Source organism: Talaromyces rugulosus, chromosome III (genome assembly GCF_013368755.1).
Source record: "Talaromyces rugulosus chromosome III, complete sequence".
NCBI classification, from domain to species: domain Eukaryota; kingdom Fungi; phylum Ascomycota; class Eurotiomycetes; order Eurotiales; family Trichocomaceae; genus Talaromyces; species Talaromyces rugulosus.
Genome location: NC_049563.1, coordinates 4,756,762 through 4,783,197, shown reverse-complemented (window position 1 = coordinate 4,783,197; position 26,436 = coordinate 4,756,762). Strand labels below are relative to the sequence as shown.

Here is a 26,436-nt window from a genome sequence, read left to right as displayed (position 1 = left end):
GGCTACCATGTCCAAATGGGACCAAGGGTGCAAGCTGGTCTATTTGACATGTTTGATGGGGATCTGCACATTTCCCCCTCGGCAATATCCGGGTTCATACCTCTGGAGTTTAACATAAAGCCATCGTTAGATCTGGTGTTTAAATTTGCATTGGCTTAGATCACAGAGCTAATGCGGCGTCTTGGTTCGGTTTCGCATCAGTCATCTGCCTAACATTCAGATTGATCCTCTTTCCGCTCATCCATCCTTGCCAGAAGGGATATTCCGGTCCAGGCCAGTCACGCAACCAAGTCGGACACGTTTCCGGTATGATTTTAGGTACTCCGTGCCATGCAAATCTCGATCGACCTGACATATATACTGCGTCGCCTGAACGGAGGCGGATAACCTCACAGCCCTCCCCATCGTCGTGACTAATCATGAAGAGGCCATCGCAACCGATGCTGACGCTGATGAGCCCAACATCACATTTTTCGCTTACATCGCGGTGCATGCTGAGGGTGTCGTTTGCAGAATAGAAATTAACGATTGCAGCTTGAGCGTCGGTTTCTGGAAAAGCTGCACCCAAAAGACGTGCAATATCTGCCGGGAAAGCAGGCGGAGGGCCGTCGGGATACACTTTGGTTGTCCAGTTATACTGGCCGCCCAGAGTGACCCATCGGAGCTTCTTATCAAGCATATTCTGGACAGTGATGGCTTTGTGGATATTGGGGTCTTTTGCCGTGAGAGCAAGAGAGGGGTCTGCTTCAAAGAATGAAGCGTACGACTGTGGTGTATCTTTTGTGTCATCTGTCCCACTACCGTGGTTAGACACATTTGGGTACTGGATGTCATAGTGTAGATGGAGATTTGTCTGATGTGACGGATCTGACAGGTCTCGGTGGAGCATCAGCGAGAGCAGCTTGCTCTGGATAGTTGGAGGGATGAGAGACGGGATCATACGAAGACCTGTAGTAGAGTTAGCCACAGCCTTCATGTATTATTCTTTCTCCTACGGCTATTTTTCAATATATTCCTCCGCAACTTACCGGAAACACGCTTGTGCGCAATTACAGGGACACCTTCAATTAACGCGGTTCCATGAGTCTTGTGTGACAAGTGCCCTTTACCCATAAACTCGTCAAATGCCTCCCGGAGGCCCTCACTGCTCAAGGACTCCAGTATAATGAAGGGATCTGGAAGGTCATCCTGGTCCAACTTTTCCAAGTCTATCACGTCGGGATCTTGTTCAATTTCCGATAACCGCACGTGTTGGTATTTTTTGTACGTGGCCCGGACCTTTTCCGGGGGACGATCATGGGCGTTGAGATTTTTGATTGTAGCCATTCTGTGGACACGGCCAGTGCATGATGCGCGCGCTGCTCTGAAGGAGGGGCATACAAGGTGAGCTGAGCTCAATGGAAATTTTGTGTGCTCTGTTTACAGGCTTTGGATACCCTTACAGAGTTCTACACTGATGTATGAAACATATAATTCCTAGGTCACCAGTACCTTGTTGCTCTTTTCCTTTGTTTCCCCAGTGAAACAGCGTGAAAAACAATAATGATGCATCATGATGGCATAGAAGGAAACTTTGTTCTAGAACACGGTCATGTGCCTGCGTGGTTCTGCCCCTCACCGCCTTCCCTTCGCGCCCAGGGCGGGTTTGTTTGTTGTGTACAGAACGCCAGCCTCACCCCACCACGAGCTGAGTTCATTCCTGTGCAGTTGGACTTGTCAACAGTGCCTTTTGTCCTCACCGCTTCCAGGCTCTATGATGATGACTGTCTGAACAGTCCTCAAAACATCACCTCGTACATACTAACCCACAGGTTGTCAGACAAGCGCTCTTGTAGTGTTTGATCCCGTCTCTACACGCGCCAATCTCCCCCCTTCCTTCGTTTCGACACTCGTTAACAACGCCAATTTCTTTGTCACCATAGCCATCGACCTGTCTTGTGTCTCGCTATTTATTTAAATTATCACTTGCGCTTCTATTAGCCTTGTGTCGCGTCAATCCTCAATCATGGAGAACTATGAAAAAATGGAGAAAATCGGAGAGGGTATGTGATGCGTCTTGCAGTGTTATCGCTGTACAGTATCCCTGCATGTTGCTCTGATTAGCATGCTGGGCTTTACTTGAGTTAATAGGCTAATTCATGGGTGTATTAAAAAGGCACCTACGGTGTGGTGTATAAAGCCCGCGACCTGGCCCATTCGAACCGCATTGTCGCTTTGAAGAAGATCCGACTGGAGGCCGAAGACGAAGGTGTTCCCAGTACTGCAATCCGCGAAATATCTCTGCTCAAAGAGATGAACGATCCAAATATCGTCCGGTTGTTTAATATTGTCCATGCCGATGGCCACAAGCTTTATCTCGTTTTTGAATTCCTTGACCTCGATCTGAAGAAATACATGGAAGCCCTACCAGTCAGCCAAGGAGGCCGAGGAAAGGCACTCCCAGACGGATCAAACATGAACTTGAATCGGATGGGCCTGGGAGTAGCCATGGTTAAAAAATTCATGGCACAGCTTGTGGAAGGCATTCGTTACTGCCATAGCCACAGAATTCTCCATCGGGATCTGAAGCCTCAGAACTTGCTTATCGACCGGGAAGGCAACCTTAAACTGGCCGATTTTGGTCTTGCTCGGGCGTTCGGTGTCCCGTTGCGAACCTACACTCACGAGGTATGTCTTGATTAGAAAAATTTGGTAGGCGAGGCTAACAGCAGTTGTCTCTAGGTCGTGACTTTATGGTACCGTTCCCCTGAGATTCTCCTTGGTGGGCGGCAGTACTCTACAGGTGTGGACATGTGGTCGGTTGGAGCCATCTTTGCCGAGATGTGCACTCGCAAGCCACTGTTCCCTGGTGATTCGGAAATTGACGAGATTTTCAAGATTTTCCGGTAAGTCAAAAGTGCCACCACTGAAATTTAACTCTACTAACTTGAACTCAGTCTCCTCGGTACGCCTGATGAGAATACATGGCCGGGCGTCACCTCATTCCCCGACTTCAAAGCCTCGTTTCCGAAATGGAGGCGCAACATGAGCCATCCTCTTGTTGCTGGGCTAGAACCTGCCGGTCTGGAGCTGTTGGAAATGCTTCTCGAATACGATCCGGCACGTCGCATTTCTGCTAAACAGGCTTGTGCACACCCCTATTTTGCCCAGGGCAGCGCATACTACTCTGGCCGCGGCCGCGTTAATGGGTACTAATTCACGCTTGGTAACGGTTGAACATTACTTGCTTTAATGTAGTTACGACAAATGGTGGGGTTTCGTGAAATAGGGGCCTTCATTCTCATATATAATTGCCCTCGAGCAACCTGTTTAGGCGAAGAAACGGGTTGGTTCCCTAGGGTAAGGATATGATGAAGTCTCTACTATTTCTCAACTTCCAGCATACGCTTTCCCCCCCCTTCTCTCTCTTGTACACCCCTGCATGTTCCCTTTTGTTGAATTCCCGTTGGCGTCAATTTCACCTGTATTTTTTCATGGAGTACTTTATGAACTTGGAAGGAGGATCGAGAACCCCCGATGTTTTAGTGAAAATTGTTTTCATGCTATATTTTGTGAGCGGAGAACAATTTTATGAAAATTGACACACATACCCCTTTTGTCACCTTGCGTTTCCTCCGTCTTTTAGTTTTAGATTGCGTTTCCCTTTCGAATGGAGTTGCTGAAAATGATGCATAATACCACGCCTAAAATTTCATCAGTCCCGGCTTGACATCTAAGAAATTGGGACAAAATCTTTAATGATAAATGCGAGAGTAAGAATCCGTTAAATCTGCCGTCGACCGAAATAATGCATCCGGTCCTAGTCTTCAGGAAATGTGCTTGTGAGGCTTATCTTATCGCAACAGCAAAGCTCGGGGCTTGACTGTTTTTCTCTCGACCATCATCGCCAATTCAACTTCGATACCGATGCTGCCCTTTTCTCTTGGGAACATGAGGCCATGTATTTTCTCTTTGCTTGCTCTACACGACTGACAAACAATGTCGCTGGCTCTCTTTTGTTTAACGGCCCCAGATTGTCGACGCGTCGCGTCTTAGCCTTTCGCCGCCGCAGTACACCACGTACTCCACGTCGAGCATTTGCTTCCGCTTTGCCTCCTCTCGCTGAAGATGTTGAGCTACTGGCTGTTGGCGGAAGTGGCCATATTAAGCTCAAGTAGGTGCTTGAGGATTCTCCATGATCCACGCTACGATACTAACCGTTGCCTCTGCAGTATACTTAGATCGGCAACGAACGATGTAGAGTCAACCTCAAACGCGATCATCTATCTACCCCCGGGGCCAATATTCTCAGACAATGCAATTAATGAATCGACCATGCCCAGCAGCCAATCGGCCAATAATTATGGAAATGGGCCGAATCCGCAGGAATTACTTGCAAGAATAACGGGCTCGACAATCATTACAATAAACTACCGCCTAGGATACGTGCCTGAGGATCTACTCGACAACAACAATAACAACAGTGAAACTCGCATTCTTCGTCAATACCCCACTCCAGTGCACGATGCACTTGCTGGGTTCGATTGGGTTTTGAACACAATTCGCCCCGAACGACTGGGCGTCGTTGGATCAAATGTTGGCGGCTCGCTGGCTCTAATGTTAGCATTGACAGAATTCCAAAACATAAGGGCAGTCGCCGCGTACGAGCCGATATGTGACTGGACCGGCTTAGACGAATACTGCACTGTGGATCCAAATGATATTGCAGAAGTTTCCAAGAAGGGAGACGCTGAGCAAGATGTCGAGTTGGAACTTATGCAGGCGCAAATAGAGCAGATCAAGCAAAGCTCGCGGCGCAAGAGGAAAATTGCCCCGCCTGATCTGGTGCCATTGCTCAAGGCTAGAGAGCAGTTCTTTCAATCGCCTTCCAAGTACTTTGACCCATTCGCTTCTCCGATGTTACTCCTCAGATCGGCAGGAAAAGACGCGCCAAATGCGTTTCCCAAGTATCTCACCGGATCCGAATATCCTACGCCGGTTTTACAAAAGCCAATCATTGACGAGGACTTGGTCGATCTATGGGATACATACGTACAACCAGACATGGACGAGAAGCTGTCATCGGCTGAAGCAACTGCAAACGACGAGCGGCCTACACGGCGCCGAAAGGCACTCTCGCGGTGGCCACCATTTGGTCTGGATTTTTCCACTGACGGTGTTCTTGAAGCCAAGTTGCCATGGGTAAAAATATTTGCTCATATAGACGAAGAACAAGCACCTGCGCCTGCTCCCACCGTCGAAACAGACGATGCTAAAACAGCCCCGGAAAGCGACGCATCTTCGAGAAAGCGCCGGTCCAAGGCTAAGGACGCCTTAGGCGACTCCGTCTTGGCGAGTCAGGCAAAGGAAATGGTGTCCGTCATGCACCGCGCGTGTTTCTGGGGCCGTGAAAAAGGCTATGGTGAGCAGGTAGTAACACTCAGTCTGCCTCGAACTATTCCAGTCAACGACGATGGCAGCAAGTCGAATGATCCACAAGCGGCTGCCATCAATGAAACTGGGTCCTGGTTCAACGATGTGCTATGCAGGGACCACGATGTCACCGTGTAGAATCGACTTTCTTTTACGCCAAGCATACCGACCACGTTACATTCAAGAGGGGGAAGAGCTTGGCAGGGGTCTGTCTCCACTGTTGGTTGATAAATACTTTCGATCCGGCCGAAATAACAGTTGGGAATCGCTTGCTTTGACCTTTGATAATTGAGTACGTCGTCGCCGTGGAGTGGGAGAAAAGGTATCGGCCAAGCACCAATCCCAGCAGATCATTCAAGCTTAAATACCTTAAAATGGCGTTCCCCACCGTCTCCGCATTTGCGACACCCCGGGCCTTTCTCGGCAGTGCATGCAGGGTTCTTCTCACCGCGCTCCTCGTGCATCCTGGTCTAAGTGTCGCAACACCAGTGGGCATGGGTTCCAACGTCAAGCTGAGCGGCGATAATGCGACAACATCCGGCAACCCAATCTTCCCTGGCTGGTATGCCGATCCCGACGCCCGTGTCTTTGAGGGTCAGTACTGGGTCTTCCCTTCGTTGTCGCTAGATTACGATCAGCAAACCTACTTCGACTGCTTCTCGTCCCCGGATTTGATCACCTGGACCAAGCACGAGCGCATCCTTGACTTTGCGGATATCCCATGGTCGACCAACAGCGCAGCGTGGGCACCGACCGTGACGTCCAAAGATGGCACATACTACATGTATTTCAGTGCCGGTGACGGCGCGGGTATTGGTGTCGCGACGTCGACAAACGGTCCTGCTGGTCCTTACACCGACGCTCTTGGCAAACCGTTGATCCCCGATGTCGAGTTCGGCGGTGAACCCATCGACCCGGATGTTTTCATTGATGATGACGGCTCTGCCTATCTTCTCTGGGGCGGCTGGTCTCACGGAATCGGTGCACAGTTGAATGACGACATGATTTCGTTCAAGACTGATTACCAGGAACTCACCCCACCAAACTATGTCGAGGCACCTTGCATGATCAAACGAAATGGAGTGTATTATTATTTGTACAGTGTTGGAGGGTGTGTATACCAATCCCCTCCCCCGAAAAAAAAAACCTGACTAACTCGTGAGTAGATGGGGTGATAACAGCTATGGCGTGGAATATGTGACATCCACTACTGGCCCTCTGGGACCTTTCACCAACACATCCACCCACATTCTCTCCCCCGACGACAACATTGCCCAGGGAACTGGAAGCAACGGAGTCATCAATGTACCGGATACCGACGAATGGTACATCGTCTACCACCGCCGGCCTCTCGGTGACGATGCTGCCAATGATCGCAATGTCTGCATAGATAGGATGGTGTTTAACGATGATGGCTCTATCAGCCCTGTTACCATCACGACGGACGGTGTTCCTGCTCGGCCATTGTCGTAAAAAGTATAATATTTTCTGTATAGGATAGATATGTTCTCTTTTCTATTATGGAAGTAGTATTATAAAATAAAGCACTTCGCCGGTATTCAATAAATAACAACACTAGCACTGATCCTTGCGAGTATCTCGGCAGAAACAACATCGCTAAAAACTAATTAGAAAAGAAAGAAAGGCATGATATCGTACACTTTGTAGCAAAGGCTCCCGCCGAAAAAAGGAGAAGGAAGAAGAGAAAAAAAAACCAAAACCCCTAAATACCAGGGCTTCTCCGTGTCCCGTCACATCAGATGCTCGAGTCTGTGCCATGTTTAAGTAGGAATGCAACCCATTCTTCAAAGCATGGCGCGTCATTTTGCTTCCAGTATTTCCATGCATGTACTATCATGGTCTTTCTACATTGTCGCATCCACTCCTCCACATCGGATGACAGAGTAGCCCCTTTGGACTCGCACTCGTAGCGAAACCAATGCAACACGCGTCCGGTGTCCTTTTCCAGTTGAACCTTATCTTCGCGTCCTTCGCCGTTCCAGAAAGGGTGTGATATGACAGAACACCTAATATTCAGAATGTCGACGGTCATGCCGGCAATACGCTTATCGTCGTCGGTAGAACCTAAGAGCGACTCGATCTTCATGCCGATAGGGTTAAGAACAAATTCTATTCCGTTCTTGGATTGGGTGTCGCTGAGCCCGAAAATACCCAACATGATCGTTCCATAATTGGATTTGAGATCGCGGCGTTCGGTCCTTTTATACTCAATCGCAGTCATGTAATTCTTCCAAAAAAAGCCAAAGTGGCCTATTTCAGGGAATTCAGGTACGTCACTTTGGCTCTCTGTGGAGGGCTTGCTTTGGTCTTCTTTTGATGAATCCATTTTGAATGGTTGTATCGAGACTGGAAGATGAACTTTTACAGCAAAAGAATAATGAGACTGGTTTGAAGATAGGAGAAAATGACAGTGGGGGTGTGAGTCAATGGTAGGCAGTGGTCTTTAAATACTACATCTATGACTGGGCGGACTAAGAAAGAATTTACCCTTATGACTATGCTGGTTGTATGTGTCACCTCAAACACTTCTGCGTCATGATCATCCAAAGTAATGACTCATCAATTGTAGAAGTATATGCAGTCCAAACTATTCAAGGGACACTACCCTAGACAAAATTCTTGTCACAAAGATACATAATTTGAGATGTTCAATAAAACGACAAGATATCTACATGTAGTATGCCGAAAATGTTTGATTCCGGGAATTCAGCCCTAACCCTAACCCTACATGGGTACCATGACTAACTCAAGCAGCGAATATACATGGGCGCTCATTATCTCAAAATATGAAGTACAGGGATATTTACTTGGAGCGAGCCCGATTATAAATCTTGTAAATGGTTTATTTAGGCGGTTTTTTTGCCATTCATCAATTGTAGGGTCTACCCATATGACGATACCCCGAGAAAAAACAACTGTTCTCCGACACTAGTGATTCATTATTTGGTAAAGTTTGCCGATCTTCTGTAAGAGACCCATGTTTTGAAATCCTCCCGACTTGTTGGTTATTTTGTTTCGCATCGTCAATTACGTACCAGTCTCAAAGCCATTATGTCCAAGCTAATCAACCTCGACATCAACCACATACCAAAAGACGTCCGGACAATAAACCGGCTGTGGCAAATGTATTTTCTAGCTAATCACGAAAGGGAGTGGCCCCGTGACGTGGCATGATGTTGGTTTCGTGACACGATCAAGGAGGGATACCAGAGAGCAGCGTCAGTGTTGCTATATTGATACGTGCCGTCACCAGTGCGGTGGAGAAGACACGCCACTCACTTCAGACCATCGGTTGCATGCTATTCTCCCAGTGCGCAGAACTCATCAACCCTGCAACCAGTCGTGGACTTCCACCAAATCTCGTCGCTGAGGAACCAAGTCAATCCTTCATATGGAAAGGTACCGATATTATGGTCGCTGCCCTTCAGGCCGAACTCGGGTTTTTGGCCAATCCGGTTGGCAACCATGTTCAGACAGCAGAAATGGGCAACCAATCTATCAACTCTCTGGCCCTCATATCCGGACGATATACCTTGGAGGCCATCCAGACACTTTCACAATTATCCGCCGCCCACCTCGTTGCCTGCTGTCAGGCCTTGGATCTTCGCACAATGTCCTGCAAGTACTTGGGGACGATGGCTACAATCTTCAAGGATATGACCAGCGAAGCCTTCTCGGGTATCTGCTGACGCCTGAGACTGCGGAGGTGTTCTTGCCCGCAATCTGAGCAGCCTTTCAAAAGGCGCTCGATATACACCCACTTCGACTCACCAAGGCAGTTTGCAATTACGTTCGAATCCCAGCAGCCACTAGTCCTCAAACACGTCAGAACCACCACAGAAGCGATGCAGACTCTGAAGACATGGACAGAGACATGCTGTGTCACCGCACTTGATAATTTCAAGACGAACCGAGAGGCATACTATGCCAACCCAGAAGCCACTCTATACATCGGTAGTGCGTCCAGCCGTATGTACAAGTTTGTCCGCCACGAAATTGGGGTGCCATTCATGAGTAACAAATTCATCCTACCCCAAGGGATGAGGAAGGCGACTTTACTTGGGGCGAGCCTGATCATGACTCCAAGAGAGGTGTGACTATGGGCGGAATGATTGCCAAAGTATACCAGAGCATGCGAACCGATCAACTCTACCACCAGTCGCACTCTCTATATCTGACGTACATGAATGCAACAGTGCGGCCGAGACAGCCCTCGGCGCCAACAAAAACCAATTCTCCTACGCCATGACCGAGGTTAGGGAATTGACCGGCTGGGGCGGTAAGAGCCCTGAATCGCTCAGTGGTGACGAGAAGAATGATGCTACTCAAACCCAAAATATCAGCTCAAGTGCCACCGTCGTGGATGATACTTCGTATCTTTTGGGGGCCGAGGCAGGGACCAACCAGAAGGTCAAAGAGGAAGTGGACATGATACCAAACATGGCCTGGAAAGCCCAATCGTTGGGCTTCGGTGATGAAAACAGTCAAATTCACTCGACTGTTTAGAGCGTTTTGGCCAGTCATTTCTTTTTTTAGCGGGGTATCATAGTTTATGCATTTAGGTTGAACTTGTCGCTGCCCTGGTACATATGTATTTAAGGAAGCCTGGCACGCTGCTGGTAGATCATTATCAGATGTAGATCTCCGTATAAATAGAAATAAATCAATATAGGCAAGGTATGAGAGCTTTTGCATTCAATATTTTGAACATGGTCTACTTTCCATGTTGGGGAAATCTTACTGACCTCGTCGCAACTTGTGCTGTGCGTTAGGGTTAGGGTTAAAGATCCGGCATTGATCGCTATTCGAGCGATCAACACAGGTGCAATAGCTACCCATAGGGGTTCGAGCCTACGCGATAGGACCAGTTCGCAACACCGATATGATGTAATTAATTGGAGGAAGCACCGTAAGGTAAGCGTTATCAGCGGACGAAAATTTGCCGAAACGATGCGATGCTTAGGACAAACAAAGGGCTATGAACCCATGTATATAGGGGCTGAGGTTGGTAGCAGCACACTATGCATAGGTATCGGGTGTGTCAGCATGCCAATTATGCAGCACCGCCGCTTTTAGTTGTCTAATTTCATGCGCCTATCCTGTCACATCATAGAGTACATACAAAAAGCTTATCTTACTAATTAATTTGACAGCTAGTAAAGCGGCACTTGTCGACCATATCTTTTGTTTATTTTATCATTTCGCTTAACCTCAACTTTCTCACTAGCAAAGTTCTCTAAATGGATTCCAAGGAACAACAACACGATTCTGAAGACAGCAGCGCGCTACAGGCCTCGCCGGACGCGCCATCTTCAGAGAAACAGCAAGATGATTCACAACCGCCAAATGGGGGTTTTATGGCCTGGCTACAAGTTGCTGGCGCCTGGACAATCATGTTCAACGTCCTTGGCTTGCTCAACTCGTATGGTCAGTTTCAAAACATCTATGAGACGGATCTTCTCAAGAATGAGTCTGCTTCAACAATCGCATGGATTGGCTCGACCCAGTTCCTCGTCTGCTACCTAGTCTGCATTTTCACTGGTCCACTTCTGGATACGGGACACCTCCACCTCCTCCTCGGCATTGGAACCGTAGTCATGGTCTTTGGCTTAATGATGGTCAGCTTGTGCCATTCATACTACCAATTCTTTTTGGCCCAGACCCTCGTGACTGGCATTGGCTTTGGTCTCATCTTCTTGCCAGCTTCGTCAGTCGTGTCGCAGTGGTTTTCTACTCGCACTCCTCTCGCCATTGGAATCTCGGTGAGCGGATCAAGTATTGGTAAGCTAATGATCCTCTGTAAAAGGAACACGCAATTAAGTCTTCTTTAGGTGCTATCATATACCCCATAATGCTTGAACGCCTTACAGGACAGATTGGGTTTCCGTGGACGGTACGGATCATAGGATTCATGACCCTCGGTACCATGCTCTTCGCTGCTGCCGTGATGCGAGTACGAGTTGGAAAGAATCCACGAAAGAGAAAAGTTATCGACCTCAGACATTTCAAGGACAAGCTCTACCTCATTGCTTGTCTGAGCTTCTTCGTCAATTTCCTGGGACTTTATGTCTTCTATTACTTTATTTCCCTGTACGCCATCGAAGTGGCCGGTACCGACCAGAGTCTTGCCAATTACCTCCTCCCCATCCTGAACGCCGGGTCCTTTTTCGGCCGTCTCATTCCCAACTGGCTCGCCGGGCGCTATGGACTCATGAATGTGCAGATTATCTTCGGAATCATTTCTGGTGCCTTGGCTTTTGCTCTCTTGGGCATTAAGACCACAGGTGGCGTCGTTGCTTTCACCGTCATCTACGGTTTCGTCTCCGCTCCTTACGTCTCTCTTCCTATCCCGATAGTGACGAGCCTATCGCCCGATAAGAGTGTCTGGGCAACACGACTGGGAATGAGTTTTGCCATCATTGGCTTCGGCGCACTCATCGGCAGCCCTGTAGCGGGTGCTATTATCGGGGACAACGATAATAGGAACTGGACCGGTATGATCGTTTGGTGTGGAGTCATGTTCTTCGCTTCCACCGCCATTCTTACTACTGTGCGTACTATGAAAGTGGGCTTCAAGCTCTTTGTGAAAGTCTGAACCGGAATGGTTACCCCTCAGCTGTCAGAGTGCCTTACGTTGTGGCATTTCCGTAGCAATCTTTTCACAGTCAAACTGCCTATCTTATATAAGCCTCGAAGCTAACTAAAGACTACTTAACTCTATAATTTAAAAAAGGGCAGAAAAGAATGATATTAGCAGACTGTGTTAAAAAAATAAAGACAGTACAGGTAGTCAGAGCACCCTTGCTAATAACAATGGCTAAAAATATGTTGATTTGAATTTGACTAGTATATAATAGATATACCTGCCACTAAGAGTGGGTTACAGCAGCAACTGTGTCAAAGCATTGATCGAATGTAAACTAAAATCTACATGTAGTGTCTGGTGACTAAATAGATATACTCCGGAAAATATAGATCACATGTGTGGGGCAACCCTAACCACCTTACCAGCTGACACATCTATCTACTCCTCATCCCCTCATTTACAACTTGACTACGTTTTACTGCGTGCCCAGTGATTATTTTCGTACTTGACGCTCCCACTTCATCTCATAATGCATCCTACTGAAGCGGCTAACCCTCCTCACTGCCACAGTGCCACCGATAACTTACCAAGCAGGGTTGACTCTCCTTCCGCGCCAAGCGATGATGCAGCTCCAGCCCATCCTACCCAGTCTACTCCTGTTATATTCACTATTATTGAACCCGCCCTGACTACAGGAGTAAGTGACATATCAAGAGCTATGATTATATCTCTACTTGTCATCGCAAACCTAATTCAGGTAAGTTTTATAAAAGTCATCCAATCTATAGCTAGGCCAGCTATTCAAGTCATCTTATTCCATCTAATTTAATTTTAAATCTAGTTTATTTCCAATTTTCTGACTCTTAGCGGCGGCCTCACACTTACTCATGCTCTTGGTCGAGAAGCTGGCCCCGGCAAGGCCAATTGGATGGCCGCCTCGTATTCGTGGGCTCCCTTTTCTTTATTTTCTATCCTCTTAGTCCTTGCTGTTCAAGAGGCCCTGACGCTTCTCGCTTTGTCTAATACACTGCAATTGCTGACACACCAAACTCGTCCTGGTTAAAGAGTAACCCAGAGCACGTTTGTTCTCATATCTGGCAGATTAGGTGCCATTTACGGCCACCAGCGACTTGCACTGATAGGCCTAGGCATCTTTGCCATCTTCTCACTGGCCAATGGATTTTGCCGCTCTTTTGAGTCGTTCGTGGCGGTGAGAGCTTTAAGTGGGGTTGGTGGTGGCATCTATATGCCCAATGCAATCACAGCTTTAGGCCTAATGGTGCCACCGGGCCAAACAAGGAATTTGCTGTATGGGATTTTCGCCGCTTCGCCGCCTCTGGGTGGTCTTGCTGGCGCTTTCCTCGCCGGTCTCTGTGCAACATGGGATGGACTTTGGAGCTGGACAGTTCTATTTGGCGTTTTGTAAGTATACAAAATACGGACGATGAAAAAAAGAAAGAGAAACTAAACATTTATTAGGGGTATTATCTCGGTAATCAGTTGTGTCATCCTGGCAATAATCCTACCTCACGAGCAGCCAGTCGATCCCAAAGGCAAGATCGACGTGGTTGGAGCTTGTCTGGGTCTTTCAAGCTTATTGCTCTTCAATGTAGCATGGAGGTAAGTTTAATTTGCTTTTGCATACTTTTTCAACCCGCACTAGCTAATGCTGTGCAGCCAAGCTCCTGCAGTGGGGTGGTCGACCCCGTCTGAGATCGCCATTCTAACCGTGTCGGTCCTCATATTTGTACTGTTTCTCCTTTGGGAACATTTCATTGCCTCAGAACCCATCGTACCTCTTAATATCTTTCGGGCTCCAACGTTCTTTGCCATGATTTTTGTTGTTTTATTCAGCTATATGGCTTTTGGAATTGCTCTTTGGTACACTATTTCTTGGCAGCAAATACTGCGACAGCTCTCGGTTCTTCAAATCGCTATTAACCTTATCCCCTTTGGACTCGGATCTACCGCCGCCGTGGGCCTTGCTGTGTTTTTGCTTCCTCGGGTCGAGGCAAAATTTGTCATGGGCATCGGAGTCATTGTCATCATTGGAGCGAGTCTCCTCCTGGCAACAATGCCAATGCATCAAACGTACTGGGCACAAGTATTCCCTGCTATGCTACTCTGCGGCTGCTGCCCCGACTTTGTCTATTTGGCTGCTCAAGTCATAGCTAGTAATAGTGTGAATCGGAAGCATCAGGGCATAGCAAGCAGCCTAGTCGGTACACTGAACCTCTATGGCGTAAGCTTGGGATTGGGATTCGCTGGGACTATTGAGATTGAGGTAGGTAAGAAGAAGTCTTTGCGACTAGCAGGAGGTGGCGAAAGTATGGAAGCCATCATGTCTGGTTTCAAGGCTGCGCTATATTTCAGTGCTGCTTTAGCTACCATAGGCCTGATTTTGGATTTTGCGTTTGTCAAGCTTCCAAAAGCAGAGCGTCATGGCTGGGGGGAGGACATGGCTTTGGAAGCACCTGATATAGCAGTCAGACATACTGGCTCCGAAGCAAATGCAGTAGCTTTGGGATAGCACCACCACGTTAGTAACAGAGGCGAATAGATGTGCTATTTTCGACACCCGCTCTGTTGCTCCCTAGAAAGCGGTCTTAGGCCGCAGTACTACTGTTGGACGCTTTTTTGTAGAGTCCATCGGTATTATCGGAGTGTTCTGTTGGATTCCATTCCTTCTGCCTTTTACTAGATACCTTTACTCTTGATTGAGAGGGCCATCTTAGCTAACCCAGGCAAGCGATATTTGTATTTTCTTTTTTATGCACACAGCCTCCAATTCGCTTTTGTCTCATATTCGCTTCATAACTGATCTTCCGTTTCTATCTATCAGACGAACAAACTCGAAATTTCTAGAGCCATACCGTTTGCTCCATAGTTGATTAATCTAATGAATTGAACTATTTACTTAAACCTGTCTTATCAAAATTTATCTCTAACCTGCTATATTTCTATATCCTTCATATATATATATAGAAACTTCAACAAAATACTCCACAGGGCGAGACCTACTCTCAAATCTTAAAAATACTTATTCTCCTACCCCCGTGAAGCCCTCCCTTTCTCCGACCAAGGGAAATGGAAAACCGGAATCAGGAAGAAACTATTCGAGCTATCCGCAATACCAGCCAGCATCACCCACCATGCCAGAAACGCGGCGATGAGCTGAAACACACCTGCAGTTTTGAGCACGGGAGTATTAGGCGCATTCATAGCATCGCGGCTGAGATAGCCAATGCCAATCAGCAAGAAGGCGAAATCCACCGCCACAAAGAGGCTGAAAAACACCACGGTGGATTTGACGGTGCATAATGTGAGGAGGAATGTGAATATGAACCAGCCCTGTTTTTGAGGTTTTAGTACTTGTACACACACACACACATACACACACTATATTAAGTAAGATAGATATTTACCATGAAAAATAACCCAATTGAGTTGTAATACATATCCGTCGACCCATTGTTGGCTTCGACCAGCTGAGACTGAATATCGAATCCGCCCGGAGTGAAAATTATACCAAAGGCGATCCAAAATCCGCCATAAGAGGACAGAGCAGTAGCACCAAATGTGTTTCCGGCGGCCATATCCCTAAATAATTTGTCAGAATTGATCAATTATTCATGGGGTGGGTACATGTAAAATAAGATTTGCGTACCACATCCCGGCGCATAGCTGGACAAGACCACCATATGCAAAGGCAGCGCCAATGACGATATTGGGCTCGGTTAGCCCTCGAACCTGGAGATTTATCAATCCAGCCACAAAAGTTGTCAGGGCGAAACCCCCGAGGCCTAATGGGACCGGGTTGGCGAATTTGCGGTCTGTTGGCGGTCTAAACAGACCTGGTTGCAATTCTCCGGCAAAGGGAGGCAAGATGGTCTGCGCAGTATTGACATGCGCCAAAGGGCCGTATTCCAGGTGATATCTGTCATTGTGGGAGGAAAGGCTTGTACTTTCTTTGGACAACGGTGTGCTATTCTCGGGGTCGGAGGTATGGATTTGATCCATTGTAATATTGAAAAATGACAATCTAATGACGGAAAGTGATAAAATGACGAAAGGAACAGAGCTCTATCAAGTGAAGTTTTCAGTTTTCTCTCAAAACAAAAGAAACATGCCCAAAAGTGCGTATGATTAATTTATACTGCATTTCTGTAGAGCGGGGGTCTTTCCGGTCCCCCGGGGGGCATTAAGCCATTCATTGATGCTTGATTGAGGGCATAACTGCAATAATTGGACACAATAATATAACAGGTAGAGCTTCGATTCCACCGAGTTGCGGAGAGCTTTTTTGTTGATCGGCGGTCGAATTATTGAGATTTGCAGCCTATCGCCATCATTCATCCAAGGAACTAGATGGGGGAACTGGAGAAATGCGGGGTAACTACATACGCAACCAGGACCTTAGTTATCTCCACTCTCGTGTTGCCCCTTCTTGAATCTCCAGTACTACGTAATAGCTCATGGCTTTTCGTGGCGAGAGAAGCTTGCTGTTACAGATCTTGGAGCTTTAATGTTCAAGGGGGACGCCGTCGCATTGGCTTAGTTAACGCGCTGTGAGATTTAGTCTATCCATAAAACAATTTTGTACGAATGCGGGGAAGATCTTGCACATGAAAACGCTCTGGAATTATTCAAAAAGTTATACAAAAATCCCACCTTAAACTATAGTACATCAAGAAATTAATACATATGTTGTAATCTACAATAATATGCCTATGTGAGCCAGGACGATCTCTTTTCCAAGGTTGCCGACATGGCGGGATCGTCACGGTCCAACGGAGCTTCACCATTGCCACCTTCGGGTTTCACGACTTGCAGCTTCAATTGCGGGTCCTTGGAGAACACCTTGAGTCCGACCACACATACTGCATTCCATGGGTCTTCGCCTCCTTCGCCAAATGTCGACTCGGCCGAGAGGCTCGGTAGTTTGCTGGCGCGTGGAGAGTCCTCAGGCGGCATATCGATGTCAGAGTCGAATTCGAAATCTTGAAGAAGTTCTGCAACGTCGCGATTCCCGTGCCTGGAAAAGCTCATGTTGAGGCTAGGTCTAGGCGGCCGACTCGGCACGCGAGCTTTCCTCGTCGATTGAGAGACGCTATTTCCATTCCCATTGACATAGCCATTGCCATTTGGTGTTTTTATGTCACCATAGGTGCTATCATCCTCTTCAAGGGGCTCTGCATGATAACTAGCGGCTGCCGCTTGCCTCAGCCGATCCTGTTCCATCATCCTCTCCTTTCTGGCCATAATCTTTTTCTCGCGAATATGTTGCTGTTGTAGTTTCTTAATAGTTCGTTCGCGCAATTTAGTCCGTTCAGCAAACCGGTGTCGCTCTTCGCGCTCCTCTCGTTGCATTTTTTCTTCGTCTGTTTCCACTTCGAGCCCCTTGGTATGGGCCAGGTCGTACGAGAGGCCGATCTGAACCAACTTTTCCCTTCGGCATGACGCGAGCTGTTCAACAACATTTTCCGGGTTAGTGGTGGCTTTGCGGCGGTAAGCTGTGACTTTGACCAAAATCGAGTACCGTCCGGCATCCAAAGTGATGTCGGTATTGACAGACCGAGACATCATGTAGGTGGTACTGCTGCGAACAATGTAATCTTCCTCGCCTTCCTTTTCGAGCCGGAACTGAAGAGTGAAATCGTATTCACCCTCCAAGCCACGGAAGTACCGAGTGTCGAGCTAGAAATTATCAGCATAGCGCTTGATTGTATGTTTTGAGTTTTTCTGACCTGAGATAGAACTACCACAATAGGGCTTTTCTGTGTAAGCTCTACGGCGAACTTTGTATTGTGATAGTCTGCCGACCACGGCACATGGAGGTTGGTCCACTGTTGAGTGACTGTCCATTCGGGACCGAACAAGCGTGTTCTGTCAAAGTGCTGGTACTTCTTGAGAAGGTCGTCATATGAAATCCAGAATACCTATAGATGGTTAGTTGGCCGACCAATGAAAGCAACCGTGGCTCCAATTCTTACCCCGTCGTTCCCAAACTTATGTCCTAATAACTTCATCCACTCTACACTCCATTGTTCGGAACCATCGCTCCACGCTCCGCTCCACTCCTTTTTGCCCCAAGGGTTTCTACGCTAGTCAGCTTTGGAAGGCTCACGAGGTATAATGAATGTTATTACCTTACGCGGAGTAGCCTGACTCCATTGATCTCCTTGGCATCCATGATAGAATAGGAATGACCCTCAGAGATACCCTTTCGGTCCCTTGGTGGCCCTCGATAGTTTGGCTCAAGCCAGTTTGCAAACATTCCTGTAGCACACCCGAAGAGAAATTGCTTGTTGACATTCATCAACTCTTCTCTCCAAAACTTGTCTTTGTCGAGAATGTTTGTTGACAGAATCTCGGAAGTCACCCCACCCGTCAAATCCTCAAGTGCTTCCCTGTGAACCTGTCAGCAAAAAGCTTGTGTTTAAACATTTGAAAATGCAGTTACGTTTACGTACCCGACGAATCCGCCTTCAATCGCAGAATAGTCACCATGTGCCTTAGCATATGCCTTTTCCAGCAACGGCAGCCACGTCTCATTATCATCCGAACATTGCGCAAAATACAGGGCTCGGGATCCTGTCTGCCAGGCCTTGCGGTACTCCTCCTCGGTATCCTTGCGACTGATGTCGTCCCAAACAGGACGTTCGTCGATGGACTCGTCATAGTCTGCAGCTCGAAGATACAGCTTGTCGTCGACTATGCAGTGCTGCCATTCGCCGTCTTTTAAGATCTTAGCCAACCGCCGTTTTTTGGACTTCATTCATAAGAAAAACTAACCTCTGTAAAATACGAAGCCGTATACCCCGACTTTTTCATCTTGGGCGACGCAGATTCGATTGATAATATCTTCTTTGTTGCCCATTGTGCACAGAGCCGCCATGAGCCAACAATCCCCATCTCGTCCTTGACGAACGTCGCCTGGGGTGGGGCCATTGATGAAAAATTGGGGGTTTTCAAATATGTCCTTAAGTAGACGTGTTAGTTACTTGTTTGAACAAGAATAGGACCAAGTCAAACATACTGTCACTCTTTTAACGCCCCTCGGCAGCATTTCCTGATTGCGCCCTCTTAACCCATCTAAGCAATTTCTTTTCCCGGTCTTCAAGTCGAATTCAAGATCAAAATGGGGATCGGTGTACTTTTGATTGATGTGCTCGCACTCTTTGACTATGCGACGGACGGCCAGTTCGCATTCATTTCTGGCCTCCTCATATGATTTGACGGCGGCGGAACCCTGGACAACGCCCTTTGGTTTTTGCGCGGCTTTGCTCCGAGCATATGGGTTGTCGGGAAGCACAGTAAAGACCTTGCCGGGATATTTGGTATTGAAGCGATCCCAGAATTGGTTGACAGTCTGCTGTGGCGCCTGTTTTGGAACGGGTCTGTGGTTGCGAGGGGTTCTGCTGCCCGAGCGCGATGCTGCCATGTCCTGCTCATCTTCGTAGTCCATGGTTGTTATTATGTTGCGCTTGTCGCACGTTCTGTCACTGGCGCGCTGAACAGCGACTGTTGAAAATTGCGAAGTACCTGGAGCGAGCGATTCGAGCTATGCGATGTTTGTTTACCCTGCCTACGATTTGGAAAAACAATGCGGGGAAGGATTGCAGCAGGAGAATCAAGTTGCGATACGAGACACGAGTTGGTGGGGAAGAGGACGAGGTAAATATATGATAATAATAATAATCGAATATCCCTTAACCCAAACAGTAGAACTAACTGATGGCAGTCTAAATTAGCTCAATTGACTCCAGGTCCTTGGGATGCGCCGGCAATACCCACCTTGAAGGCCCGTCCCTCGACTAGACTCGGCCAAAAAAATGAGGGCTGAAAAACAGCACGACCTCTCACATCCCGTAATGCCATGGCCGACTGGAGCTGAGCGAATTACCAGCTAGCCAGGACGAAGAATGGAGGGCGAGAGAGAGCTGAGAGTGGAGGAGTGTGCGAGAGAGCTGTACAGGAGATCAGCTGAAGCCCACTCGGATCGCGCGCGCGCCTTCCCAGTTCCCACGCGGCTGACAGGGTTGGCTCCTGCCCCTTTTGTGCTGTTGTTTGCATCTCCTCTTCTCTTCGTCTTTTCTCCCAACCCTCATTTAATATTCAGCTCAGCGATGTCTCTCAAAAATGCCGTTCACCAGCTGGCACCTGCAGACTCTTCGTATCTGCTTGCCAGCCATACCATACGCTTTCGCTTTTCTCCGGGCTCTGCGCGCTGGCGACCAAGCCGACTTACGGGGCCCGCTAACACGCCCGGCGCATGCCTAGACTCTAGAGCCAACGCCGATGCGATTCCCTTTCTTCAAAGTTCAGAGTCAGACCTCCAGGTTCACTCATGACGCACGTGTCCTCAGGCTAAATTTAGCGCCCACCCACTCTTTCTCGAATTTCTGCCGTCTCGGCATGCCTCGCTTCACTCGGGCCCTCGTAGCCGAACCTGTTTGATTCGGTGGAATCACCGAAGTTGCGATTGAATTGGCCGTTGCCGAGCAATTATTGGTGGCTCCTTTGAAACATTGCCGTTGGTTGCTAATCGACTCGAAATAGCACGACTATCTATCAATAGATACATCCTACTGTGTACTCCATACTCCATACAGTTGCAACCAAGGCGCGAGTCTCGCCAAATTCAGGCTGCTTTCATCTTCATAGCCATCGGGCCAGCGGAACCCCTCTCCATGGTGTGGGCTAGTGTAATAAACATGACACCAAAGCGTCGCGTTAGAGTCTTAGAGACCTACGAGGCCGCTGCCGGCCCGGCCGTTTGATCGTCGATAAGTGTTGGTTGGTCACGTGTGATCAAATCTTCCTCAAATAGGAGCTTTCGATGGCATTTAACCGGATGGGGGATACTTCCCCTGGGCTGTGGAGTAAAAAGCGATGGTTGGGCCTTTAAAAAAGCGGCGATACTCCGCGGATGCGTCTTCAAGATAAGCCGCTTTTAATCACTCCCTGGCAAAATCCGGGGAAGCGTAGCTGATTTACCGCTTGTAACGGATAAACTACATGAAACAGGGCAACACTTCCCCCGCTAATGTTTCTTATAAATGAAGCATTATATCCGGTGGCCATTTATAAAAGGGCCAGCGACTGACTATCGTTTGGCAGGCGAAATACACAACTAAATTGATTTTGCGAAAAGGCATTGAGCCATGCATATTACTCCCATTCTACTTGCCGCGGCAGGCTTTGCTCTGACCAGAGCAGATGTTACACCAGGGACCCTATCTCAAGTCACTGACTTTGGGTCAAACCCGGCTGGTGTTGGATTCTACATCTATGTGCCTCAGAATTTGGCAACGAGCCCGGGAATCATCGTGGCTATCCACTACTGTGAGAAGCGCAATCTGAAAAGAAGGCCTCAGGCATGCTTATCATGAAAATAATTATAGGTACTGGAACCGGAGAGGGGTACTATTCCAATTCCCCCTATGCCCAGTTGGGAGAGGAATATGGTTTCATTACCATCTACCCAAGCAGCCCATACAGCGGTACCTGCTGGGATGTGAGCTCGGAAGCTACTCTGACTCATGATGGTGGAGGTGACAGCAACTCGATTGCCAACATGGTCACCTGGACAATTGAACAGTATAATGCGGATGCATCCAAGGTCTTTGTGACGGGTTCTAGCTCTGGAGCAATGATGACGGTAACCGTCTCTCTGTCGAATTATTCCCTGGTATCTAACTGTGTCTACACAGAACGTCATGGCGGCTACCTACCCTGAACTGTTCGCCGCAGCCACCGTCTACTCTGGAGTCCCAGCTGGTTGCTTCGTCTCGTCCACCAACCAAGTCGATGGGTGGAACAGCAGTTGTGCCCAGGGCCAAGTCATTGCAACACCGCAGGCCTGGGCTACAATTGCTGAAGACATGTATCCTGGATACAACGGGTCGCGGCCCAAGATGCAAATCTACCATGGTAGTATCGACACCACTCTTTATCCGGAGAACTACAATGAGACGTGTAAACAGTGGGCGGGCGTTTTTGGGTACGACTATGACTCTCCCCAGACGGTCGAAAACAATGAGCCCCAGGCAGATTACACGACCACGAATTGGGGGGCTGACCTCCAGGGGATATACGGTACTGGAGTCGGACATACAGTGCCTATTTCCGGAACCCAGGACATGGCATGGTTTGGCTTTACTTGACCTAGCAAGACTTGAGCCGAGTCTGGAGACAGCCAATGCCATAGTAAATAAAACAAATTGGACAGCTGAATTTCTGAGAAAATTGCCTGGATACGGTAACAAAAATGAAACATTTTTTCTCCTTGTGGCGTATACTTCATAGCACACAGTATGGACGGGCTGCAGTGGAGCACGCCATTGTTCCGGGCTAGTCCATACACAGGATAGCGCATTCTAAACGAGACCCACTTCGGCAATGTCGGCCAGTACTCCGCGGCTTACATAAAAGATGCCCCTGTGCTGCGATCTGTCGCCGGTGGTGGTGACCACGTATTTTTTTTCTAATAAAAAGACCAGGTAGTCGTTTGATTATCTAGAGAAGAGGTGCAGTGCTTACTGTGTCGGTAGATGATGCTCAGGTGATGCCTGTGACTCTTCGCAAGTGGGGGGTCTCAGGACAGCCGCTAATCCTTTTCTGGACTAGCGGCTGATAGGCACCCGTCGAGCCGTTTGTTATCGCAGCGTTGCTGATACTAGATAGAGAGCTCCGTCGCTGTGATTCTAGAGGAAATAGGCTGTGAGGTGGCTGGTTTAGGAATTAAATTCAAGATAATATATGGCCAGAATAGCTCTATAAAGCAAGTCGCAGCTGCAGCGCAATCATCAAGGCACGTCTTCGGCCGTGCGCTCTCGTTGGCCAGCCTGTCGTCCGTCCTGTACCTCGTCATGTGCCCCGCATACATCCGCCCACGTCCTCCAGCTCACGCCGTCATCATTGTAAACAGCCGCCTCCTTTCACTATCACTTTCTGTCTCGCCCATCATCAGCACCATCCACGTCTTCCTCACTCTGGGTGCCTCAACAACGAGACGACCCTACTTGGTTCATCGAAACCAAAAACAAACAAAAACCAGCTGCAACTTCCTGGTTCTCCGATCGGCGTCCACCTTGCCCTCAGACGGTCGTCCGCCCCGCGTGGTCAAGCATACCCTCTAACACCGTCATTGGGCACCCGGCCAGAATACCGGGCCCCCTCCATCAACGCCCGGTTCCTTAGCTTATCCCAGGCAGACAAGCAAGTTAGTGGAAACATGTACAGTCTCCCTTTCTGTCCTCGTTTTTAGTTTTTGAAACGCCGTCTGTTTGTGTCGTGGCGAAGATTTCCTGCAAACGCAAAACTCTCCGTCTTACCATCATCTCTACTTCTGTCTCACTGTTGTTTTTAAAATTAGACCCCGCTCCTTGTCTACTTCCTCTACCTTCCATAATCTCTCATGATCCAGTGAGTCCGGTATTAACATCATGGCTATTCGCCCAGTGTCAGCCGAGCACAGCAGTGCCAGCGACTCCAATACGGCCCCTAGACTCCAATATCCAACCTTCCCATCGATCGGCCAGTCTGTCGAAGAGCTGCTATCCCAGTCTCGACTAGCCATGCCAGGTGGAGACGCTCAACCTGCACGGCCACCCAGTTCTCTGAGCGAGAGCTGGGCAACACTCAGCACCTCAGATACGCACTCTGAAGATGACGCTCGATCCGAACAAACCGACAACGCCTCTCTAATCGGTCAGAGCGGCCCCGACGATGTCGCCAGCCTTGACGGTACAACATACGATGACGAGGAGGAAAACTTTGTTGATGAAGAAGATGATGAGGAGGAGGAGGAGGACGATGACGACGAAGAGGAGGAGTATGGGGATAAAGAGAGTGTGTTGTCAGATCCACCACGTCCATTTTTTACTCATGACGACGATGCTGTAGATGACACGCCCAAGGCCAGTTTACTGCAGACATCCGAGTCCATCGAGTTTATTGAGCCTGAGCAGTGGCCTGAAATGGAGCGGGTTGAACTGAAGCACCTTGTCCATATCCTCAGCAAGGAAGAGGCCGCGGCCATAAAGGCAAATATTCCAAAGTCATTACATCACAGCGACCTAGCCATCACTCTCCAGCAAACCATGACGAAGGAGGGATTGGCCTTGGACAAGCCCTTTCGGGTTCTCTACGTCGGAAACCCAGACTTCCGAAACATCATTCTTGACAAGATTGGTGACGTATTGGTATCGAGCTCTACCGGTAGCCTGACTAGCTCTACAGAATCTTCGCGGTATCATGTTGTCCCCACTTCGTTTGGAGTTGGGGCTACACCAAACTATGCTGAGCTTCTTCCTATCCATGTTCAACTGATCGTTGACGAGTGTGTATCGGCTTCCTCTGTCAAGCCCAACAATATAACATTGAAATTCAAGAACCGACCATCGTGCACTTCTTCCTGGACTGGGTCGGAGCACCAGATTGAATCAGAGGCTGATTGGAGCCTGCCAGATCTTTCCGTCTTCTTCGTTTCTGATCGTGACAGTGAAGCAGCTATTCGGACATGGACGCTGGCTCACACGTTCATGAAGACTCACGGAATCCCGGTTATGGTCATCTCAGAGGAACCGCTCTGGAAAAAGCCTGGCCAGCACCTCTTCACTCTTGATTATCACAGTCTACACATGCGTCTAGAATCTCGTCGTCCCCTCACAGGAGACATGGTCCTTTTGAGACGCTATCCCATTGACGTCAAGACGTTCGAGTCGATCACTCCCAGTCAACTCAACCGGCATCTCGCGTCTCTTTCTGCTTTGTACCCGAAGCCAACGATGATTCCCGTACCGCCCTCGCCCGTGACCCCTGAAACTACCAAGGTCTTTTACGACAGCGAAAAGTATCCGACAATGAATATATTTTCCCCTTATGCGGGGCGTGCTCAAGACTTTGCGCTTTACTTGCGTCTTGCGGTGTCGGCTATAGGTATCATTCTTGCTGTCTGGCTAGGCTATACTCTGTCATTTCTTTGCGTGCAGTACTTCCCTGGTTCTGCCATATCTAATATGAGTAGCCTTACGCCAACCACAACCATGACTGCGGAAATTATCTCGTCCACGAGTTTAACGGGGACGACGTCGGTGGCATTGAAAACCCCCCACCGGATTGACTCGCTCTCAATCTCAATGGCGAAGGACCTTACTGAAGTGTCAAGTCTGCTTTCAGATTCCACAGCAGATGAATTTCAGTTTCAAATTGTTGGGGACTGTCATGTTGTCATTAAGCTGCCTCTGGGGGCGAAGCAAAGTAAGTTCGATGCCTTCGTGGTACGTGATGGGGAACCGCTTCCCTTTGAGCTTTCCAAAATATTTGACGGAGTGTACACACTTCGACTCAACCGCGAGGACGCCTATGGACTGGTCAACTTGACCGTTTCTATGAGGGCGCGGCGTGCAAAGCTACACACTTTAGAGCTGGACTTTGGTACTCCATGGTTGAAGATGGAGAATTGGAAGCGAGCTGCACAAGCTCTGTCCTCTCAGATTCGACGGGATCTTGTTCATGCCCAGACTGGGCTTACCGATATTTACTCTCGGTTTACCACGGATGTCCAGGTATGGGTGGGCGATGTGGTCAAAAAGTCGCATTCTCTTGGACAAGATGAGTCCTTCCGTCGCGGCTCTACACGGCTCTGGGAAAGCGGGGATGCGATCATAGCCCGGTCAAAGCAACTCGGCAATGTTGTTGCGCGCAATGCCATGCAACGACTCGGTGCAGCTTCGGTGGCTGTGGACAGGCTACAACAACAGAGCCGGGTGCTGACCACGGAAGCCCGGGAGATGTACAAGAGTCTTGTTGTTTCTCTTTATCCGCGTCCACAGAATATGGAATGTCTCAATGACCGCCTCCGGGAAATGAAGCCTACGGCTTCCCTGAGCCGGGCTCAGAGGCTGGCGAAGAGGCTTGTAGGGCAGAACAGCAGACGCACGTGTGCCAAGGCACATAATAGGCGCAAGTAGAATTGATTTCGTTGGTGTATGTGGCGAAATGGCTTTGGTATTTCTTTTTTTTCCCTTGTTTGTGGTTTGTGTTTTGTCGTGGTTTACTTTGCTCTAATGAGGGATGAATGGCTATGGCTAAGGATAGGTTTTCTGAATGGACAGCAGGCGTGTCTCCACTTTGTATCGTTTTTACGCTTTTACTTTTTTGTTTTTGTTGTTATTATTTTCTAATTCCTTTTCTTCTTTTTGTAGTGGGTGTCAGAAATGGGACTGGACTACAGAACCAAGTATGACCCCCAAACAGGATGTGTAATGATTATGTGAACGACGTACTGCTTGTCGAGTGTTGTATACGATGAATGCATAGATTTATCTTTACTAGTAGCAGCACTGCACAGGTAGTAGTCATGCAGTAGTAAGCAGTACGTAGTACGTGGTAAAGCTCGGAATAATAGA

At 48.4% G+C, this 26,436-nt stretch overlaps 11 protein-coding genes across 11 annotated transcripts; 7 read left to right on the top strand and 4 right to left on the bottom strand.

Moving 5' to 3' along the window:
• Window positions 1-160: 160 nt before the first annotated feature.
• Window positions 161-1,326, bottom strand: TRUGW13939_06431 (uncharacterized protein; the record flags this gene model as incomplete). The annotated part of the gene is made up of 2 exons (XM_035489584.1): window positions 161-948; window positions 1,029-1,326. 2 exons carry the CDS (start codon window positions 1,324-1,326, stop codon window positions 161-163), a joined length of 1,086 nt encoding a protein of 361 aa, XP_035345477.1.
• A 679-nt stretch (window positions 1,327-2,005) lies between these two features.
• TRUGW13939_06430 (uncharacterized protein) lies at window positions 2,006-3,195 on the top strand (the record flags this gene model as incomplete). Its single annotated transcript, XM_035489583.1, has 4 exons — window positions 2,006-2,042; window positions 2,156-2,667; window positions 2,722-2,885; window positions 2,937-3,195. The coding sequence occupies 4 exons, from the start codon at window positions 2,006-2,008 to the stop codon at window positions 3,193-3,195; spliced, it is 972 nt and encodes a 323-aa protein (XP_035345476.1).
• A 743-nt stretch (window positions 3,196-3,938) lies between these two features.
• TRUGW13939_06429 (uncharacterized protein) lies at window positions 3,939-6,885 on the top strand (the record flags this gene model as incomplete). Its single annotated transcript, XM_035489582.1, has 4 exons — window positions 3,939-4,153; window positions 4,212-5,546; window positions 5,762-6,523; window positions 6,579-6,885. The coding sequence occupies 4 exons, from the start codon at window positions 3,939-3,941 to the stop codon at window positions 6,883-6,885; spliced, it is 2,619 nt and encodes an 872-aa protein (XP_035345475.1).
• A 283-nt stretch (window positions 6,886-7,168) lies between these two features.
• TRUGW13939_06428 (uncharacterized protein) lies at window positions 7,169-7,759 on the bottom strand (the record flags this gene model as incomplete). The annotated part of the gene is made up of 1 exon (XM_035489581.1): window positions 7,169-7,759. One exon carries the CDS (start codon window positions 7,757-7,759, stop codon window positions 7,169-7,171), a length of 591 nt encoding a protein of 196 aa, XP_035345474.1.
• A 970-nt stretch (window positions 7,760-8,729) lies between these two features.
• Window positions 8,730-9,122, top strand: TRUGW13939_06427 (uncharacterized protein; the record flags this gene model as incomplete). The annotated part of the gene is made up of 1 exon (XM_035489580.1): window positions 8,730-9,122. One exon carries the CDS (start codon window positions 8,730-8,732, stop codon window positions 9,120-9,122), a length of 393 nt encoding a protein of 130 aa, XP_035345473.1.
• A 156-nt stretch (window positions 9,123-9,278) lies between these two features.
• TRUGW13939_06426 (uncharacterized protein) lies at window positions 9,279-9,939 on the top strand (the record flags this gene model as incomplete). The annotated part of the gene is made up of 2 exons (XM_035489579.1): window positions 9,279-9,402; window positions 9,563-9,939. The coding sequence occupies 2 exons, from the start codon at window positions 9,279-9,281 to the stop codon at window positions 9,937-9,939; spliced, it is 501 nt and encodes a 166-aa protein (XP_035345472.1).
• A 734-nt stretch (window positions 9,940-10,673) lies between these two features.
• On the top strand, window positions 10,674-12,028 carry TRUGW13939_06425 (uncharacterized protein; the record flags this gene model as incomplete). Its single annotated transcript, XM_035489578.1, has 2 exons — window positions 10,674-11,214; window positions 11,265-12,028. 2 exons carry the CDS (start codon window positions 10,674-10,676, stop codon window positions 12,026-12,028), a joined length of 1,305 nt encoding a protein of 434 aa, XP_035345471.1.
• A 520-nt stretch (window positions 12,029-12,548) lies between these two features.
• On the top strand, window positions 12,549-14,549 carry TRUGW13939_06424 (uncharacterized protein; the record flags this gene model as incomplete). Its single annotated transcript, XM_035489577.1, has 5 exons — window positions 12,549-12,716; window positions 12,861-13,077; window positions 13,126-13,441; window positions 13,499-13,639; window positions 13,697-14,549. The coding sequence occupies 5 exons, from the start codon at window positions 12,549-12,551 to the stop codon at window positions 14,547-14,549; spliced, it is 1,695 nt and encodes a 564-aa protein (XP_035345470.1).
• A 518-nt stretch (window positions 14,550-15,067) lies between these two features.
• TRUGW13939_06423 (uncharacterized protein) lies at window positions 15,068-16,039 on the bottom strand (the record flags this gene model as incomplete). Its single annotated transcript, XM_035489576.1, has 3 exons — window positions 15,068-15,370; window positions 15,445-15,619; window positions 15,687-16,039. The coding sequence occupies 3 exons, from the start codon at window positions 16,037-16,039 to the stop codon at window positions 15,068-15,070; spliced, it is 831 nt and encodes a 276-aa protein (XP_035345469.1).
• A 708-nt stretch (window positions 16,040-16,747) lies between these two features.
• On the bottom strand, window positions 16,748-19,487 carry TRUGW13939_06422 (uncharacterized protein; the record flags this gene model as incomplete). Its single annotated transcript, XM_035489575.1, has 7 exons — window positions 16,748-17,716; window positions 17,767-17,958; window positions 18,013-18,118; window positions 18,169-18,429; window positions 18,493-18,757; window positions 18,815-19,001; window positions 19,059-19,487. The coding sequence occupies 7 exons, from the start codon at window positions 19,485-19,487 to the stop codon at window positions 16,748-16,750; spliced, it is 2,409 nt and encodes an 802-aa protein (XP_035345468.1).
• A 1,699-nt stretch (window positions 19,488-21,186) lies between these two features.
• Window positions 21,187-25,998, top strand: TRUGW13939_06421 (uncharacterized protein; the record flags this gene model as incomplete). The annotated part of the gene is made up of 5 exons (XM_035489574.1): window positions 21,187-21,367; window positions 21,427-21,683; window positions 21,736-22,120; window positions 22,709-23,020; window positions 23,486-25,998. 5 exons carry the CDS (start codon window positions 21,187-21,189, stop codon window positions 25,996-25,998), a joined length of 3,648 nt encoding a protein of 1,215 aa, XP_035345467.1.
• Between the last annotated feature and the right edge of the window lie 438 nt (window positions 25,999-26,436).